The sequence below is a fragment of the Cyprinodon tularosa genome, unplaced genomic scaffold (genome assembly GCF_016077235.1).
Source record: "Cyprinodon tularosa strain WSP-4 unplaced genomic scaffold, ASM1607723v1 ctg65, whole genome shotgun sequence".
Taxonomy (NCBI): Eukaryota; Metazoa; Chordata; class Actinopteri; order Cyprinodontiformes; family Cyprinodontidae; genus Cyprinodon; species Cyprinodon tularosa.
The window spans coordinates 209,420-231,248 of NW_024039396.1; the positions used below are offsets into that span (position 1 = coordinate 209,420).

Here is a 21,829-nt window from a genome sequence, read left to right on the forward strand (position 1 = left end):
TAGAATGTTTTTATAGCATAAACAGTAGTGTATAGGATTTCCTGAAAGTGCGTCCCTGCGCGTTCAGGACACTACGGAAGCCGGCAGACCAAACCAGATGAAAGTGCGCATTCAGCGTCTGCTCCGCCGATAATGCAAGCGTAGAAGAAGAAATGTGCTGTTTACCTGTGCAAAGAAAGAAACAACGAAAGAAAAATGTCTGAGGACTTCAGTGTTGAGGAAGAGCATGAGTTCTTTGCCGAGCTGAATGCGCACTTTCATCTGGTTTGATCTGCCGCGGTTTCCGTAGGCTCGTGAACGCACTTTTAAAAAGTGGTCAGTTTGGCATTATAGATGAAGCTTTCTAATGGGCAGCCTTTTAACCAAATGCAAGAGAGCAATAACCACAGCTAGAGTCAATCCATCCATTCGGACCGGGCTTTATCTGTTTTGAAAGAATTGTCATAGTTGAAGTCTAAATTTAATTCAAAATGTTTGGAAAAATTTAAAATTATTGATTGAAAAATAATAATAATAAACACTGTGAATGTAATGTGTGGATTATATACTTATACAATCAATTAAAAACAAATATAAAAGTTTGCATAATATAAAGCATAATATAACTTTCCCCCCTTTTTTTGTACATTTAAGTTTGAGATTTTATTTTTATAGAATGAAATGGACACTCCATTTAGACCCAGTGATAATGACTCAGAAGTCTTAAGTTTCTTAACACCTCCCACTCCCCCTCTCTTGAGCAGCAGCAGCAGCACCAGTAAAACTCTCAGGGGTGTTTGTCCACTGTGCTGGTGAGACTGGTCCGTCTCTCCATGATCGGTGGGGGCTTTTTGTTTAAGCCAATAGGCGGGGAGGAACATTAATGTCCTTCCAGTGTGACCGTGTAGGAGCGGCACTGCGCTCACGTTCCCATCTGAAGACTGCGATGCTGTGACGGTGCGTAAAGTCAAATCGCTCCCCGAGAGAGCGGACAGTTCCTGGGCTTTAAACTTAGCCATTTGCACAGTGCTTTGTTCAATCCCCGCGGAAAACAAGTGTGTTGTTTTTCTTCTCTTTTTTTATACATTTTTAATTTTGGGGGATTTTGCATATAATGCAGATAAGGCGCTCTGTGACCATTTTTTGCTACAACGGGAGTACTGGTTCTGGATACTCTGTTTGCTGAGACTGACCTCTTGCCGGTGAGTGAATAAAGGATGATGAAATATCCAATGTCTTAAACAAACTGCCATATAATAAATTGTAGAAAAACAGGCTAAGACGGTTAACATCATCATATTAAATTCAACACTGAATATACTTCTCTTATATTTTCTTTTAAACCCCGGCTTATTGGATTCTCAGTCCCCCGCTGTGCGCTTTTACGCAGGACATCTCCAAAGAGACACGTATCACTTTCCGTGCGCGAACCGTGATAGTAACTTCATACCCTGACGGTGAAAAAAACTCACTCTGAGCCGTCGGGCTTGAAGCTGTGTAGACACCGTCTCTTCCCAGATGTATGGACTCAGCTGTCGCCTGTCACTTTGGTGACAACTGGTCTGCGCACTCTAACCCTGTCCGTCCACCGCGGGTCTATAGCTGTCAGGGGAGCTGTTGAGTGAGAGGGAATGAGGTCTTACAACACCACAACGACCTCATGTCGGACAATATCAGATTAAAATATATATATTTTTGATATTCTCTAAATTTTTACAATGATGGATGGCGTGAGAACAGCTATGGAAGTTAAGGGCTGTCAAAAAAAGACATTTTACTTGGCCTCTAATCTAAAATGCTTCTTTTGACTGTTTTATGGCCTCTGAAATTACATCTCATAAGCAAATACATTACTCTTTCTACTGTTTTCTGTGCTGTTTCTGAAACTGGGCCAACACTAACACAGAAATGTATAAACATATTTGGTTTCTTGAAATAAAAAGAAAACTAAAACCAGCTGCTTTGCTGGATTTATGACTCCTTACAGACCTCTTAATGATCATAGGTGAATATATCTTATAGGTTTTTCCTTCTAGATGACTCTGGCATACCCTCTAGAAGACATTTGTGGCCCCAGCTGTCAGGGAACTAGCAAAACATAGGAGGACATTGCTGTAATGTGTAACCAAGGATGTCTGAAACAATATTTGGGTCTTACTGACCCACAGCGATTATCATCACAAGCCATTTGGACACTGCAAAGAGGTGCTGTGTGCACAGCTGACAGCAGTCCTGACAGATAACTTAGCTGACAAAGGAAACACTTTTTTAAAGATATTTTTCATCACAGTTTATTTGGACAGATGTAAACACTGGCTTGTTTTTTAAGCAATGTGACAGAAGAAGAAAAAATAACTACCTTAATGGCACAATTAAATGTGTTTTCCAAAAATGAAAGCATTTTTTTTTATGCCCCCTAGTCTTAATTGTAATGATGCACTTTAAATAATTTTCTTTTTAGTAGCTGCTTGTACAGGAACATAAGGGAGACTTTATGTGAAAAAGAGTAAGACACAGAACAGGAACAAGGTGGTGGTGTCACCTAGTGGTCAGATTACAGGCTGACAGTTTTACAATCTTAAAAATCCCAGCATTCATCAAAGTGGGGAATAAGCTCAGTTCTTTTTTTAACAGGCTCTCATGGACCAAAGTGAGTTGAGTTGATATATAATTTTACCTGTTCAGCCTTTGGTTGAACAAATGTTATGTGGTTCCACATCCATGATCTTACAGCTAATGTAAATTCCATAAAGTCCCATAATGTCAAATGCAGCTTTTATTTTCACCAGCTGCATAGCCGGTGCAGCCTGGGTTTCCTACTCCCCAGCTGCCAGCTGCAGTGTTGCGGTGATGTTGCAGAAAAGGCATGCACTTGGAGAGATTTTCTTCTGGGATCTGCTGCAGGTGAAACATTTGTCAGAGCTCTGTGTTAATAATAGACTTCCCAGTGATCATTTTTGCAAAAACTCACTGAGTTCTTGTTATTGTCTCTTATACAATGCCTTTAATCAAATTAAAAGATGCCATTTATAGAATTTCAAGACTTTAGAACTGAGTTGTTTAGATCTCTAACGAGACAAAAGAGGGAACTAAAAATAGGAAACCGTCTCATTGTTTCTCCTGGCGACAGAAATGGAAACGGCTCTGTTGTTTCTCAGTCATCTTGATGTTCACGAGTATTTGCTTATTAGATCTGGACTATATATAGTCTATGGTTTATTTTAAACAACAGAGGTAATTTACAGTACCTTGCTAGTATTTACACCCCTTTAAATTCAAATATTTTTCTCGTCGTTATGAATGAATCTTCATTTATTTACCTGAACAGTTTTGCAAAATAACACACTCTCAGTCAGTATTGATATAAAATATCTCTGAAGATTTAATATTTCTACTGACTGGACTTTGACTGGTCCATTCTGGAGTGCATGAACTCCACTGTATTTCTTCCTCCCCAGTCTCATGACTATGCAGCCTCAAACAGGTTTTCTTCCAGGTTTTCTTCCATTTAACCATTTTTATCTTCAACTCTGAGCAGTTTGCCTGGTTCTCCTAAAAGTGAGCATCCCACTGTATATTATGCTTATCCTCCCACTATGGTGAGAGATTTCTGAAAGTGTTTTCACCAGATGCAGAATTTTACATGTGGGCCATAAATTTTTATTTTGCTCTTATCTGGCTGAAGCCCCTTCTTCAGAATATTTTTATGTTTCTCCTGCGCAACATGCAGCTGACTTTAGACAGTTTTTTTTTTGGCTTCTTTAATAAGAACTTCCTTAGGCCAATAATTATAAAGACCAAATTTAATATGCACAAGACTGACAGATGTAGAGAGATTCTCCTACCTGACCAGGACATCAATGCAAATCCTCCTGAGTTATTATGGGCCATTTTTATTTTTTTACCTGTCAATTTAGGTAAACAAATATGTCATTTTATTTTTATGGCTATAAAATACAAATTTTATCCTCAGATGATAGATTAAGGAGTACTAAATAAAACATTCAAAGCCTCCCTTTAACCTCTCTGCACCCTGACCTGCATGATCCTGATTGCTATGGCTTTTTTCCTAAAAATAAATACAAATACAAGCCACACTTTTAAGATAGTTTTTTTGGAAATGAATGCTTTTTCACTGAAATATCACATAGAATTAAGATGGAATAAGTAAAAAAAATGCATTCGTGTATTATACAATGTGACAAGTTCATGCTTATGAAAACTTTAGTGGTTTAAAGTTGGGACACATATTTTAAATACAAAGTTAAAATATAAAACAGCTGCACAACTGTGGAGACAGAAAACTTGAGGGTTGTCGTTTTGTGTATTTTCCCTTTGACATGGACAGTGACAAACCTGTCTAGATGTATGTGAGTGCAAGCACTTAAGGCAAGACACAGCCGGTTTTGAAAGGGTAGAGTGTAAGACCTGGTACCAGTGTGTATACGTTCGCCACTGTTGATTTAAATGGTCAGTGTAGATGAAGTATTCACAGAGGCCTGTTTGTGCAGGGACAAAATGAATCACCTTGCGTTTCATGTAAATCGCCTGCAGGCCAAACACTGTGGCAGCCTTTCATCCCCTAGACGTGCTCCGGCTTACCGCAGCGAGGCTAAAAGCAGACCAAGACAGGGCCAAGTGTTGTGAGGAGCTGTCAGAGGAGGCCGGTCCCCCCACGGTTCTGGACGATGAGCTGTGGCGTAGAGTCGAGTTGCCACAGACAAACTCCAGAGGGCCAAGCCCGCTGACTATAAACTGTTTGGGGTAGGTTGGCAGAAGGCTGGATGAAATATGGCTTGTTTAAACGCTGGTGGTCCCTGTATGTGTAGTCACTGTGCCTTGCAGCGTGCATGGTGGCTTGGATGGTAAAAATGTAGGACACTCTTACAGTGTGGTCGTTTAGAGTGGGGATGACTGTTGTGAACCAGTTCTAACTTTGTACTTTCATTGTGTGCGAGAGACTGAGTGGGGCTTGCCTAGGGCGGAGGCACACACTGGATCCACATGCTAAGCATTATTCTGAAGTGATTAAAAGTAGCTATGGTTACTTAGCGCTTCCAGGCACAACTGTGTTTATGAGGAGCTACAGGATGGAGCTAGAGGAAAATGGGTTTGGCTCAGCAGATTTCTTGAAACCACACAGCATAATTGCGGGACCAACCGTCAGACCACCGCGATGATGAAAGTCATGCTCGACGCACATGTTTCAGTTTCACCACCATGTATAAGCATGATGTTCAACTCTGGATGTATACTACTTAATAAGCATTGGCGCAGCTCTACAAAGCTGCTTATCACTATTATTATATCTGTATTTGATAAAGGGGAATAACAGACATAAAGATGTGTCAGCGATAAAGATTTGGGAAGGTTTTTCTAAACTAAGCTGACTCAGAAATGCTAAATGAAGGACATGTTTTCCCCTCCACCTTCACTTCATTCACTCAGATATGTACAACAACTCTCTCAAATTTATCAAAAACATCTCAATGATCCAAAGCAAAATAAGACTAACAAAACACAAATTTAACTTTTTGAAAGGTGTGCATCCTGTTATATGTGGTATAACAAAAGCACAACATTACTTGCAAAAGAAACGAAAGCACATCAGCAAGTCTACTTCTCAATGACTCAAAAAGAGAATCCTGTGAGGTGGCCTAGTTAAAGTCCTGGCTGTGATTTGAATGCATACTAGTTTATTTGCCTCAATGGATTAAATGAACATATGAAAACTTTGTATGACAGTAAAATGTCAAAAGATTCTTAGTATGACACAAAGACCAAAACAGAGTCAAATTGAAGGGGGGGATATTAAAGAAATTGAATCTCAAACCCCAGTATAAGCATTAAAAACCGTTTTATATTTCTCCACTATAGAGCTGTGGATCCAGCTCAATGTTCAGGACCTTGAGAGTAAAATATGCTAAAAACGCACTTTCCATCCCCTCTTAATGTGACTCAGGGCTCACCTGTGTTTGCTTTATTACAGGGTTTGCTTCAGAAATAAACTGTGCTGGTTAGGGGAATTTTGGACAGAAAAGAAAATAATGTTTTGTGAGTTTTTAGAAACAGGTTAAAGTAGCAGCGTTAAGGGATAGCGGCTGGATTTCAGTCAGTGTATTACCTATCTTCTTATTTGTATTTTATCTGTGCATATTGTCATTTGTTAGGCTGATAGATTTTAAACTAGTTTTCAGTGATGACCCAGTAGATTGGCAACAAATATAAAAAGCTATTTTTATTTTCATTGTCTCTGATTGGTCAAATACTGAAAAGTCTGATTGCTTTTTTACTGAGGTCAGTCAAAGATAAAAACTACCCTTATATTTGGTATTTAAGCACATCAGCCAACAACATTACCTTAAAAACACTTTTCTGAACTTTAATAAAATTTTGATTACGCTTAGGGACATGTACTTTGAATATAAATGGGGATAATCTTATTTCTTTAGTTTTGATTGGAAATTATATCTCTGACCTTTTTCAAAGCTGCTTCTGTTTTTTTTTTTGTTTACTTATCTATTTATCATTGCTATTAGAAATAAAATGTTATAGCAGGTATGATCGCAGAGAAAAGTGAATTATATTGGCAATGAAAAAATCCAACCTTTGCATCTTTAGCACATTCAGACTATCTCTAGATTTTCACTAGACTCAAAAGTCTATTTTTAATATTTATCTCAAAGAAGTATGCTAGGGTAGTTCAGTAGAGTTATGACAGCAGATAACTTTATTTTTAACTATGAATCCACAGTAGTTTGTCTCAGATTGGAAGTGAAAACACCAAAGTGGACCTCTGTTCAACCCTGGAACACTATTTTATGAAACCATGTAACCAAAGTTCTGGTTCAGGTAGAAGATCATGCTGAATACCATCAGAGAACGGAACATGATGTAAGGCATTTCCAGTTAGAGAAACGATCTTCTGAGAATGTACAGGTTTAAATGAAAATATTATAATGGTTTAAGTAATCTGTTTTTTTGTATTATTATTAATTTTTATAAAGTTGTCCTTCTGTTTGACCATCTTTGTCTACATCATCTATGATGCAGACCCTCCTACCTTCATTTCCAGAGTAAATTATAATTTGCATCAAATGCAAACAAGACTTTGGTTTAAAGGTTCATAAAACTGTGTTCACCTAAAATAAAATGATTTCTTTGAAACTGGAGTCGCTTAAGGTTAGTAGAAATCTGTCCTCATCATTGCTCCCTGGGTCCAGCTATTCAGGATTTTCCTCTGAAGAGAATACATTAACTGCCTGTAACCTTTAAAACAACCCCATTAGAAGAAAGAAAAGTATTCCTTTTCTAATTTTGCCTCCAAAAACTGGTTACTCAGCAGTGCTCGATATAACTTATGGCAACCTGTCTTAGGACTTCTTACAGTTTTCTCTTAACAATGAGTTTCTCTTCCCACTCTATTCACTTTGCAGATTGCGTAATCTGTGTTACTGGATATCCTACTTGAGCAGTGGATTATACAACTCCCCCAGAGTCACAAAAGACTTCCTGTCTTCTCTGATTGATGCTTTTCTTGCCATTAGGTTTATAGTTGTGCTGTTTTCTTTGTGGTTTATAGAGCAAATGATTGTATTTGATTCAAAAAAGTAATACATCAAAGTGTGGAGAGATGTTGTCGAGTTGCATAAAGGTAGTTTAATGTTGACCAAAGCCTCCTGAGGATGTGTTTTGTGAAGTGACTGAGCCTGAGTATGGGCTTTCTGAGTGACACAGAAAGGATTTGTTTGGCCTCTACAACCTGATGGGAGCTCCTAGGGAGAGGCCAGTTCTTTGACCCAGATTTTGTTTGCTGTGCTTGCATCGTCTTCCTGTTACGGGGGCTGGGTTCCTAAAGAAAACAAGAGAGGCGGTGCAACAGATGTGCACATCTGGATTCATGGGTCCTGCCTGCAGGAAAACACAGTTTTCACTACTAAGGGTTGCATGTTGAACTTTGCCTCTTTTGATCTTCCAAAGAAAAATAAAATATCTGATATATTTTACAGAAAACTTAATATGTTTTATACTAAAACGCATGTCTCACAGTCACATTGGAAGTTCCAGGGCTAAAATAGTTATTGCGCTAAGCTCCCTCTGTGTTATCAGCTCTATAAATAACACATTGGTGTAGACTGAAACCAACACATTACATGCATGGCTTCTAAGAATAAACCCTGCTCTGGGAGACTGCTATCTAAGTGATAAGATGGCGAGTTGTACTTCTTTTGTTTTCATTCCAGATGTGAATGATGCTAACAGATTGATCTAAACCCATTTGCAGAGAGAAGCCAAGAAGTAATGTCTCGTCTATATTTCTTGTAATCTGACAGTTTCTTCTTGGAAATTTAGGTTAGACTCCAGGAGACAGTCTGACATAAACACAACAACATTATTCTTCTTTCCCCCAAGTTCAAATAATTGATGAACTTATTATTTTCATATCGCCAATTCACAGCAAATTCACAAGCTAGGTCTAGTTCTTAAAGACTTAGACAACTTAAATGAAATTTCAGTTTGTACAGCTTTCAGACAGTGAATGAGCAGCAGCTTTGCAGTGAAAAAGACATAAAAGTCTTTATAATTGATGGTAGTTCAAATTCATTCATTCCCAAAAGCCTCAATACAAACAAAACAAACATACAGGTTAGGGTTATATAATGGTAGCTGGTTAAAAAAAAGAAACCCAGCATATTTGATAGAGTGGTTAACTTTGCAGTATGATTATTGGTTTGTGGTAATTTTTACCGTAGTTAAAATATGACATAATTTAGTTTTTGCAGAAAGATAAGATGCAATACAAAGCCCATAAAAAATGTCTGTACAATACTGCAATATACAAGAAGATAGATGGCATTATGTATGAGCATTGCTTACATATATAATGTCCATTTCAGTTACTCTATTCTTTAAAGCAGGGGTCACCAACATGGTGCCCGCGGGCACCAAGGCGCCCTCAGGGACCACAAGGGGTGCCCTTAGAGTCTTCTGAAAATAGAACAACTCAACAGTGAGCTACGTTTGAAATTTCATTGTATTCTCTTGCTCTTCTTTTTTTAATCAGTTTTAGAACATTTAATCATATATGGCATTTAAGCATTTATAGAGATTTCAAAATGAAAATGTCTAAAAGAAAATGTAAAATTTAAAGAAACGATAAAGATATGTTTATAATATATGAAGTTTAGGTGAACATTGACCCTTGCAATTCATAGGTCAGTATTGGTAGCCCTTCCTGTGACTCAGTGCCCCTGAATTAGCCCTCAACTGTAAAAAGGTTGGTGAGCTTGGGCCTTTGTGCTATGAACACACCAAAATAGTCATTGTTACTTATGTTTTTCTTTTTTAGGGGTGAAGTCAACTCATTGGTCAGTATCATTATGTTTCAGACAAAACTAAGATACCATGTTGAACTCCTAAAGTGTCAATCTGATCTGAGTAATACCGTAACATTTCGCATATATAATAAATGCAGTATATGCAATATAAATATATATTTACCATATATAATAATAATAATAACATACTGTGGGTGGTTCACAACAGCTGGAACAGGGAATAAATTGAATAGCTTTTTGTTGTTGCACCTATTACAAATTGTCTACATTCCCTTCAGTTTAGATGGATTGTTCTTATCGAAGGTAGTTTTTTTTTCTGTAATTGGTTTACATGTAGCAGTAAAGCAAAAATACTTTATTGCGTAGTATCTTTCAACATAGACTTTGAAATCACTGCTCCTTAAACTGATTAAACATTTGTTGTTGATTTTTTCCCCCATCGACATAATAAAAAATCACAATATTAAAAAAGCTAAATAATTAATACTTCACAATACAAGCATATACTGTATGTCTAAAACAGAAGAAAAACAGCAGAAAGGCAATGAAAGACATGTCAGTTTAAGTCAAACAGGTTAGGTCAACAAGCAAAGCTTCAAAAGTAAAAGACTTCCACAGTTACATGGTCCAGCAATAATTTCATTTTTCTAAAAAACCAAAATGGCTGTCCTTAAAGTTGATTAGACATCCAGTTTATGTGTTTCAGGACTTTCATATTGAGTCACATATAGAGGTGAAAGGGTCAAGAGCATTGGATCAACGGGGGAAATCACAGGGCCTCTCCTCTGCTCTCTATGCTGTTTTACTACTACCTTAATGACTTAAATTGTGTCCAATTAAGCAGAGCTGGGAAGAAGCATCGCTGCTCACAGTTATCACAGTCCTTCTATGCTCTGGCGCTGGAGCATGTGTTTAATTAGAACACTTAAAAAAGACTGTAACAGAGCATTCCTTCAGGAATGTTAATGATTAGTGGGATCCTGACTGAGCAGCTCTTAAACGTCTGAGTATTGTTGGATTTTCTTGGATTGCCTCTTGAAGTCATCCGGTTCAGGAAAGTGTTTCCACATGCAGGAATTCACAAGCTTTTTCTTTTTCAGCTTTCCCTAAAATTAAATTGTTCCCCGTATAAAATGATACTCCTATACAACTCACACCCAAGCACTCCCTGTTTTAATACAAAAGTATCGCTGGCTGCAATTTATGCAAACCCAGAGGTGGACACTACCAGGAAATCATTATATTGAAGGATAGACCTCTCCATCAGCGTTTAGGGGAAAAAGTCTGAATATATGTTGGAATCACTGAATTTTAAACTTCAGTCAAAATATATTAAACCTGGATATAGACTTTTTCAGGTATAGTTAAACCCTGCAGCAGTAATTCACTTAAATTAAATGGAATTATTAAAAAAAGAGTTAATGTCTTTCCTTCTCTTGTATATTCTATATACATCCCAGTATGTCCATGGAGACCACACATTCTGCCAATCCCATGCTTTTGTTAATGCAAGTGTGTAATGTTAAAAGCAGCCCATTCATCCAGCGTCTGCATTGTGGATAGACAGCCACAGGCTTTTGTTGAGTTGTAGCAACCTCAAATAAAAGGGCTTCCTTTTTTTAACAGCCCCAGGACCTGTGTCAGTCCACTTCCAATTGTCCCCAATGAGCTCCAGATTTTACAACTAGGTGAGAAGGTGTCAAATCAAGAGTGAGATATGACCCGTCACAATCAATAAAATGTTAGGCAAGGCAGTTAGACAATAGAGAATAAATATCTCGACCAAGAACCGTTTTAAACTGTAAAACTGCTGGGTAAGAATAAAAGAAACACAAAACAGTTTGAGTTATTTTGCTAACCCACTTCTGTATGATTTATGCAGGGTTGATTGGGTTTAACACAACAGGGTTGGATGATTGACACAGTATGCTGGATAGGGTTTATAGCATCAGAATATTTACATATATTACATTCATAATTAATCAGACAGAGAGAACATGATGGAGAGACTATACCTCTTAGCTGACCTGGGATCACCTCAGGCTTCCCCTAGCAGAGCTGAACGAGGTGCCTGGGGAGATGAAAGTCTTGGAGTCCCTGAAAAGAGGAAGATAGCGAGTATGAGTACAAATTCGATAAATATATGTGAAAAACTCAAATGTATAATATCATGGCTAGACATTTATTCACTGTCTAACATCTTAATCAATCAACTGTGCCTATCAATTACCTAGCAGGTAAGTAGTTAATGTTACCACTGATGTAAATCTAACTTTGTTATAAACCAAAGTCATTGATTTAAACCAAAAATGTTAAAATTTTAATATTTATCTTTGCCTGAAATTAAGTTTGATAAATTATTTTATTACTTTTCTGTCGCTGTCAGTGAAGAATAATGAGGATTCTTATAGTTTAATCTCTAATACAAGAAACTAGAAAAAAAATATATACATTTTCAATCCAATGTTTGGTCAAAACTTCCAAACGTCTGTCTTCCATGTCTAGATTGGGGGGGAGCAGGGTCACATGCTGCCAACAATCAGTTTAGTCCAATACATTTGAACTTCTATTTTCTATAATTTGGACATTTTAAAAATCAGACATCAGGAGAAATGCATTAACATTTGGATCCAGCATATGGGTCTGCGGTCGTTGATGCTTGTATACCTCTTCTGAGAAACTCTTTAAGATCTGATCTAAACTTTCCCTCCCTTCAGAGTCGAGTAAAAGAGTTAAAAGGGGTTATATGAGGGTTACAGGTCTAACAAGACCACAGTCTGACCTGAGTTTGTCAGCACCAATCTAGCTAAGTCAATATCAATGCGCTGACTGCTCCACCAGTTGACCTTTTCCTCCCTATTTCAAGGCGTAAAAGGGATTGTTGTTACAGTAGGGTGATAGGCTTTTATTGGGCTTTATGGCTGAAGCTTTTGTTAGGCCTGTGTCCTGCTAATACCCGTTGGCAAACCATTCAAACTAAGAATGCCTAAGTTTTATAGGTAGCTTACACACCAGTGAGAACTTTCTGGGCTGCCCTCATCAATAACTGTATGTTAGGGGCTGACCTTCCCTTTCCCCCCCTCAGAATGCCATTTTATGACACATTTAGAACAAAAGTTTACAAACTCATTATACGGGGGTTTTGTGTCAATGCATCATAACGATACAGGCTTACAGTGAGTTATAGCTTTGACCAGATGCTTTTTTTTTTAATGGGTTAGTATCTTAGAAGACATGTTGAAACCAGAGAAGAATGCAGCTTCATCACCGGGTGTTAGGTCTGATGATCACCATCCTCGCCCTTTCGTTGTCGGGGCATGCTGGTGTCTGACCTCCCTGCTTTTAGCAAAGGGCATATTAAGCACTCCTTTACAGCAGTGAGAAAGTGCAGACCAGGTGTGAGATGAGGTTCAGGTCGTTGTAGCTATAACTTGGGAATGGGCCGTAAAGCCCAGGGGCCACAGATTTATGGGTCATCTGCTGTTCTTTAAGGTCAAAGTTCAGGGATCTAAGACTACTTTAGCTTTCTGTTGTTCAACTGTCCAAGGTGAACCTTGAACAAGCATTGTACCTCAAAGTCTAAAGTGGTGTGATGTCAGAAGAAGATTAAGTGCTTTTATTCTCGTACAGATTTCTCTGAGGGTCTTAGAACTGATGTTTGCTCCTTAGTTCATTGTCGTTTTTCAACATCACCATTTTGCGGTTTGAACTTTTATACCTGTTACTTAACTAAAACAAAAAACTGCTTATCTGAAACCACTGATTTGATTGTGTATTGCTTGTTGGCAGCATTTTTGCTATAAGAAATACTGGTCTTTGTTGCTGCTCTCCAACTCCTTTGCAGATTGGCTGGTCAATTTAGCTTTGCATTTCATGAATCTTGCCTTTGGGGGGCATGCATTGTATTGGCTCCCTTCTCAAAGACTTGCTAATAGAGTAGGGTGCTGAGTCTTTCTGTGCAACACAATGGGCTCAAGTTTGTTTCGAAAGGGTGGCTCTCCTCCCTGGCCTTGGCTGCTGCAATGGCTTTGTCGAACTTATGGATACAGCACAAAAAGGGCATTTTCTAACCATACACTTGTCATCAGTTTGCCTGGCTGAATTCTTCAACTTGAGATAAAAAGTTTTACAACAAGGGAAATCAGCAAAAAGAAATTTGCTGAAACTGGAAATTATAAGTAAAACTTTAAAATGTGCAGATATGCTTTAATTCTACCTAATAGTCTTTTTTCACCCGTTTGTTTTAAAAATGTAGGTTGCCTCTCAATCTCAAGTTGAAAACATAAATAGACTGTTTTTGAAGTAAAAAGGTATGAACTTATTTATATGAAGGTCCTCTCTACATTTTTTTCTATGTGTCAAAGATAAGGCCACCATGCATGCATTTAACATTTAACTGTTATCAAACGGTCATTATTAGCAGAATATGGACTGAAGCAATTACTTTTTGTTTTAATTTTCATTCTCCTGCAGAATATAGGAGAGGCAAATTTCATCTTAGTCATCTTAATCAGTGTATAATCAACAGCTGGAATTCCTCTAAGACACACCGCAAAATGGAAAGTTATTGGGCAGGAGAAATTGAAACATTTAATTACTTTCATCTGGCCATCACTCATCAACCACTGAGTAAGCCAAGACCACCCTCTTTCTAGGTGACATCTTAGCACAAGAGAGAGTAAGGATAAACCACCAGATGAACTAAAACTCAAGTTTAATATTCTCTTACAATAGTGAGTGATGGATGTCATAATGAAGCAGTTGTGGCTTCAGATTGGTTGCAGGGGTAAAATGAGCTCTGCTGTCACTGATGTGCTATTTTAAAGCTCTGTTCCAGTAACCTCCGCCGGTGTTTCTTTCTGAGCGTGTGTTTGAAGCACCAATGGCCGGTGCGTCAATGGATAGCAACGCCTTGCTCCGCAACACTCTGCTTTAACTGGCTGCTGTGAGGGAGAGGGGACGGGCTGAGGTTCAGAAGGTTGGAAAGGAGGTGGAGAAGTGATGGCTCAGAGAGAGAGACTAGAGGGGTAACCATCTGGTTGTTTTTTATGTACACACACACCTCTCTCCAATGTACTCAGACATCTCCCTGACTTCTTACAGTCTGAGTCTAGATATGGGCGGTTGTTATGCTGACAGCTCTGCTAGACTTGCTCCACTTGTCCATATGGATTGCGAACTCTCAGGATCTTGCATAGTTATGGACCCTAGAGGCTGGAAGCTAATTTAGGACTTGATTCTGAAGATAATATCTGTTTCCTGAGTGCCTAATGAGAGTGGGGCTACTCTGAGGTAAGAACAGTTGGAAAGAGATAAAATATGCATGCTGGTTTTTCCAGAAAAAGCAGATGCCTGATGAGCTGCAAATGTTAATATTGTTGCTTTGTTGGTGTGTTGTCCTTATAGAGTTCTTATTTTGGTTATAGTCAAACTATCTAATCATTCTCTACTGTAACTGAAGAATTAACTTTAATCTGAACTAATTAGAATGTAATGATTTTTTTTTTTTTAGCAGTTCACATCACTGAAGATTATTGAGTTAGATTAGGGCTGGTGGTCTATTAACTGTAAATCATTGTGTAAACATCATTCTCATTCATTTGTCTCTGGAAGAAAGTGCTCATATTCACTTAACCAGCCTGGACTTCCTTTCTGCAACTTCTCCATATGACATTAATGTGTGTCTGTTGCAAGTTAAAGCTGCAAATTAACATCCTTAATGTTGTTTTTCACTTCATGGTTTTATGAGCATCCGTTTATTTACTCATGTCATGGATATAAAGATCATTCAGTTACAAGTTGGGGATTTAACAAGGATTTCCTTAGGTGCACTGGAGGACCTCATGATTCAGACAAGGGTGTAACTGTTGAACAAATTTGGGCTTGCCTGTAGTTTTATGTTATACCTTTTTAACAACTAAGACGAGTTTGGTGCCAAAAGTTGACAGACCCACCTTTGAAAGTATTTTCTGTCTACAGAAAAACGATGAATGGTCTGCATATTTTTTTTTTTTTTTTATCTTGTCTAAAAATGTTAAAAATACAGAAAAATAAACAAGTTTTCTGAGTTAAGCCCAAGCAAGCAGGCCCACAGAGGAGAAATTCTTGTTTTTCTCAACAGCTTGAGTCGATCCTGCATCACTGTGGTAGCCGATGCCAAGTTAAACATGCTAGGCTAGTGCAAAGTGACAGAGAGCACTGTGTTTGGCTGTGTGCATGTCCATCACCCACTTCCTAGAGGAATATAGACAGTAATTCAGGCCAGAGGCTGCTCCACTCCCCAAAAGGTTGTAAATCAAAAAGCTCCAAGGGCCGGGTTTAAGGTGGCTCACTGTTTAATCCTACATAAAAATACCACTTTCTCTGCATTTATTAATTCATTTCTCTATGCAGTTCTTTGAGAGCTTGCATTCCATCTAGTGATTAATAAATTTACCATAGAGTCAGATGCCCCAGCCAGGGAGGAATGATCTACATGAGAAGGAGACATTATTTTGACTAGCCCTAATAGAGAAGGTGTTTAAATATAAGGTTCCTTGTACAAATAACTTACAGAACTTATGAGTTCCTTAATTCCAGATCTGCATTGGCTGAAATCCAACTTGCTCTTCTTTTGTTAAACATGAAGTTGACATTTTCATTCATGTATGTCACCCTGTTTCTGTTTCAGTCTGATCACACCCCCTATTGCCCTCCAGCCCTACGTGGGCAGATCAGACAGATATGCAAGGCTTGCAGCTCCTCAAAGCCATGTTAACAAGCACCTTTACAAAAGGCTGTTAAACATTGAGGACTGCAGGGGGTCAGGAAAGTGTGAGGAGGAGGGCAGGGAGTGGGGGACACAGGCCAATGTAAGGGAATTCAAAAAAAGTACAATCGCAAACCATGGATCCCTTGTTTGGTGCAAAACTCTGAAAGGCCTCAACAGGTGATGAGTCAGCGAAAGTCTCTGAAAGCTAGCTGGCTCAGTGCTTCCCTTATTGATGATGGAAAGGAAGTGTTACGGGTAAAGTCAGAAGAAATGAGCTGGAGGACATCTTAAAGAAAAATTAAAATAAGAGGAGAAGTGGTGAGCTTAGAAAAAAGGATTTGAAAATGTTCCGGCTGTGTGAACAATCCTCACTGATAGTCAGTAAACAGACAGACAGAGCCATGCTGCTGTTAGATGTGTTTCATAGGGAAACTCAAGCTGCTCTCACGCAGAACCACATTTTTGCAGGTTTTTTTGTCTCATTTGCAAGTCAATAGATGCAATATGAACAATAGGGTCTTATTTCTTGACCTCTTTCAGTGGAAGACAGGTAATTTTACATACTTTACATACAAAAAAGAAACCAGACACTAAAACAATAGTTTTATTAACAAAGGTGCTATTGTTGAGGGCATCAGATAAATTTTATCAGGACATGTTATGACAAAATCCTCCCAACCTAATACACCTATCATCCATCATACTTGGAGCTAAAAGGGAATCAGATAGCACTGAAGCCACCGTCACCACCTTGTCCTTGAAGAAGATAAGCTGATCTAAATGGGCAGTTACTGTCAGGACTGTTCCGACTCATCACAGCCTGTTTCTGTGTGTCTGCACATCTGCATCTATTTGTGCAATCCCTCTTCAAGAAGGAGCCGGAGATATAGATATATCACACTTGGCAAGAGAGCACAGATTAGTAGGCCCTCAAACTGCATTCAAAGGTTGCGCTTGAGTGCGCCTGATTTTCTCAGCTGTCTCTGTGGCCCTCTGTGCCCTGGAAAGCCACAGGAGGTTAGGTGTTGGAGGGGGATGTGGAGTAAAAACCAGCTTGCTGGATCCTGGTTTGAACTCCCATTTGATCTCAGCGAGAAACCCTCAACCTGTGAGAAATGACCACAACTGGACACACACTCATTAAAGCCTTGTTTACTCAGTTCTTAAAGGTTTGACTAACAATGAGCCATGTATAACCTCCAAAAGATCTTAAGTATGCTATGTTCAGGGTATACTCGGGGATGGGTATACTGTCTTTTAGCATTAGTTGGCAATAAGCCTTTGGAAATTATAACCTATAGGCACAGGTTTTTCTTTCTGTACAAGAGGATGCAAATGGTAAATAAAAAAATGACTTCTTTTTTGGAATCGTGAAGCTGTCCTGATAAAATGGTGCCCCAAACTGTAAACCGATGTACAATATGGAGAACTGTCAGCGCTAAAAAGCATTAAATGTATATTTTTGTTTTATTTATCGCTGCTGCTTGTGAGCAGATTATAAAGTCAGTTTCTGCACATTAAAGGGATAGTTCGGTATTTTTGACATGAATCTGTATGGCATCCCCATCACCAGTGGCATGCAATCACACTGACTTACCCCTGGCAGCGTCCTGTGAGCAGAGTTATCGTCCAGTTTTGGTCAAGCCGAAAGTAGTCCGGCAGGTTTTTAGGACCAGCGAAATAAAACTTTTCTCTTCCCAAAACATTATGTGTTCAAAAGAGTGATATTTTTGCATCCCAAAAACATTGTAGTGGAAAAAGTCACACGTCGTTATCAATTGGTCCTATTTTCTCTCTGTTCGTATCAGTGCGCGCCGTCATTCAGACAGCGAGCTCAACAACAGCCAGATGCATGTCTCCCTCCGCCTAGCTGGTCCGCCCAGCTAGGAGCTAGGCGGAGGGAGACATGCATCTGGCTGTTGTTGAGCTCGCTGTCTGAATGACGGCGCGCACTGATACGAACAGAGAGAAAATAGGACCAATTGATAACGACGTGTGACTTTTTCCACTACAATGTTTTTGGGATGCAAAAATATCACTCTTTTGAACACATAATGTTTTGGGAAGAGAAAAGTTTTATTTCGCTGGTCCTAAAAACCTGCCGGACTACTTTCGGCTTGACCAAAACTGGACGATAACTCTGCTCACAGGACGCTGCCAGGGGTAAGTCAGTGTGATTGCATGCCACTGGTGATGGGCATGCCATACAGATTCATGTCAAAAATACCGAACTATCCCTTTAACTCTTTGTGCAATATTAAAGATACACATCCTTTAGTGAATTTATTCATTAGGCTTTGCCTAGCAGTGAAAAAACAAAACACAGCTGGTCAGTTAGCATCAATGGTTCATCTTGTTCTTTTTCTATGCCTGGTAGGGTATTGTTTGCATCAATCGACTCCAACCCCCCTCTTCCCAGCTACTTCACCCGTCTGGCATAGCTTTGTTTAAGTCAAAGATAAGAAGAATGATCAGACACTCACTGCAGCAGGTTGGAAAACAAACAGGTCAAAGAAAAAAAAAGGGAGATGAAGGGACAGAAGCAGGCTTGTGGACATTTCCCATATGGTGGACCTTCTTTCAGGCCAAACTGGTGTTTATTCAGACCTCAGACTAAACTGATCAGGCCAGTTTCAGATCCCATGTGGTGGGCCCTTATGGGATCTGAAGAATGAGTGATGTAGAAACAGAGTTATGTATAAAATCAACATGGTGAACCAGTGGCCCATTCCAACCTAAACTAATTCAGTGATAAGAGACTTTGATGGTGTACGCTAAATTTCTTAGAATATGTCAAAAGGTTATAGGAAACCTTTATCTTCCCTATATAACTCTTTCTAGGCCTTCAGTTAGTACTAACTCAAATTAGCTAGACCAAGAGGCTAAAGCTAACAGCCAGTTTTAGACCAGCAGCACTGTGTTTAAAAACCTCCAGTTTAAAAAAGGTTATGGTAATTTATGCAAATGTTGTTTTATGAACCTTTAAGTCATCTTAATTTTACCATTACATGGATACTCCCAGCAATGATAAAGTGATGTGAAAATCTAAAACAATGTTTCAATTTTATTGAATTTTACATGACCTTTTTATCCAAAACAAGTTACATGTTTTATATGTTTTACATAGGAAGATTGTGAGATATATATATACTGTCTCCTGTGTTCATTTCCTTTAGAAAAAAATGTTAGAAGCCTGCTGTCGGTCTTGTTTCCTCTCTGACAGGCCTTTATCTATGCCATTATCAAAGCTAATTAAACCCGCCCATGGCATATAGCATCTGCTTTTATTGTTTTAACCGATTCTCACTCAAACAATCCAACACTTTTGGTTTAAAATCAAAGAGTTAAAATCTAATGGTGCATGTGATTTTTGGTGACGGTAAACCTAAGATTGGTTGAGGCTTTTTTACAGTGTTCTGTTTCATTTTAGTGTTATTTAACTAGGGTACCACTCTTATTGTTACTTTGATGAGATTGACAATTAACTCATGAGGGTTTGGGAAATTCCTAATGGTTTATACATCTACAAAGACACATAAGAGCAGCACATGTTGGGCTTCCACCACAATAGCTGTCGGAGGGTGTAGTTATCTGTATGACTGTCTTTATGAAGTCAGACTCACTGGTCGAAGTTTGCCAAGAAAAGCTGCCTCAGATACTATAATGGGCTTTTGAGGGAAAGCTGTGACCCTGATTATAGTCTCAACGAGTGTGATTCAGCCCGTTAATATACAGCTGAAAGGAACCAGTGACACAAGTGCAGTATTTTCAACCTCTAACCTCTAAATCTTCTTTCATTTCCATGTCGTTTCAGTGACATAGTCTGATGAGCTTGCCGAGTGCAGTGGGACCAGTCCTCCACCTCCATTGTGGGACGCACCAAAGGGACTGTATGATGGACCAAAAAGTCAGCAAGCTAACTTCTGGCTTTCAGCGCAGCTCGACGTCTGATGATGACTCTGGCTGTGCTCTGGAGGAGTATGCCTGGGTGCCACCTGGCCTTCGACCTGAACAGGTAAGAAGAAAATGGCCACTAGGGGATGATTATTTTTGGTAGAAGTGTTAAAAATAAGGACACTCCCCGAAGATGTGATGTCTATTATGTTACTTATCAAATCACCTCCTTCCCAGTTAATAATCTATCCTCCTGATGGTAAAAAAAAGAGCCCTGACCCGATTCTAACTCTATTATAGCCCATTTAACTGCCCTAGATAAATGGTATTCAGCACACTTTGCAGATAACACATTAACTCTCAGAGGTACATTGCCTATGGGATGGGCAGCATTTTTGGATAAAACCTGCTTAACTCTTTTTGAGACATACCCTAACCAAAATTAAAATATATATTCCTGCCCCTTATACTCTTTTATATTTGTCACTTTACAGCTACAAACCATATTGTATAATATTAGGATATTATGTCACTAACACAAGTAAATGGCATACACCTATATAGAGCTTTATCAAGTCCTGAGGACCTTGAATAGCTTAAAGTCTGGTTTATGCTCAGAAACCAGTGTAGCATTTCATGCAAGTATGTCCACCCCCCATCCGCAGACACGCTCGTGCACTCCCCTGAAATTGTAGGTGACCACTGAAATGCACCAGAGAGCATCAAGGGAGGAGAGACAGGAGATCTCTGATTAGTCAATTCTACATCCGCTCTACACTATGCATATTTCCTCTTTGGTACCTAATGGTAGAAGCTCTGGCTGTAGTGCCGTCCACAACCCCTGGCACATCGGACACTATCCCAGACACCGTAAAGGACGCTAGTTTGTAGCTACGTGCGACGGTCTTTTGGTTTGCATCCGAAGCCAAAACACACAGCTCCACTGCCAGTCTTTCGGGGACACTCACGAGTGAACTGTGTGTCGTCCGCCGTTGGATGGGGGGTTGTAGACTGCCAACAAGCTCGTCAAACAGACACATGGACACCCACAATCCTAGCTAGTTTGTGATTGTCCGTCTTGCGTTGTGGCGTGGAATAAAATTGCGCTGACAACGCTTCAAAATTGGGCATAAATCCAAAATATCTGCATCATACCTGCGACAAGCTAACTGCGGCACACTGCTGCAGGACTATACACAGCCCTTTAAACTACATACAGTAATTCACACGCTGATGGTAGCAAACTACAATTGTAGCCACAGCTACCCTGTGGCAGAATAAAGTGAGGCTGCCATACAACTGGTGCTGGCAGGCCTTCTCACCACCAAGAGAAGGCAAGGTAGATAAAGTGTCAAACCATTCCTCCTTAGCCACCGTTGCCCAATAAGATAATAAAACAATAATTCTGTCAAGTGAAAACAAAAAAACTACCAGCAGAATTGTCCACAGAAATCAAAGGGCCAACCATGAAGAGGATCAATCAGAGAGGAAGTGTGGATGGTTACTCTGGAGGGAATGAAGAATCTGATAAGACCATTGTCAGTTTAACGGTGCTCAAAACTGGCATTTATGAAACAGTGTGAAAATGAAAGACCTCATTGAGAGAAGGTCATAAGAATTCCAATTCAGTGCCATGAGTGGGGAAACTGCAAAAATGTAGGAGAAGCAGCTCTGTTCAGTTGAGACCAAAACTGAACCCTTTTGACTTACATGCCAAACACTATGTGGCAGGATAGTAATATTCTACAGATGGATTCAGATTGATACAATGTGATCTTGAAAAAAATTCTGTTAGATGTTTGAGAAAGGGGCAGAGGTTGACCTTTTAACTACCGTAATCATACAAGCAGAGCTACTGCTAAATGTG

At 39.1% G+C, this 21,829-nt stretch overlaps 1 protein-coding gene across 3 annotated transcripts in view; it reads left to right on the forward strand.

The window, feature by feature from the left end:
* The first annotated feature begins 753 nt into the window (after positions 1 to 753).
* Positions 754 to 21,829, forward strand: part of prickle1a (prickle homolog 1a) — a 29,220-nt gene continuing 8,144 nt past the window's right edge. The window contains exons 1-3 of one of the 3 annotated variants that reach the window (XM_038308897.1): positions 754 to 936; positions 1,135 to 1,181; positions 19,883 to 20,083. In XM_038308897.1, the coding sequence (XP_038164825.1) occupies positions 19,895 to 20,083 (189 nt within the window). In that variant the 5' untranslated portion in view covers positions 754 to 936; positions 1,135 to 1,181; positions 19,883 to 19,894. Of the gene's footprint in view, positions 1,182 to 14,336; positions 14,610 to 19,882; positions 20,084 to 21,829 lie in introns of those variants that run through there. The other 2 variants (XM_038308895.1, XM_038308896.1) reach the window with 2 other exon arrangements.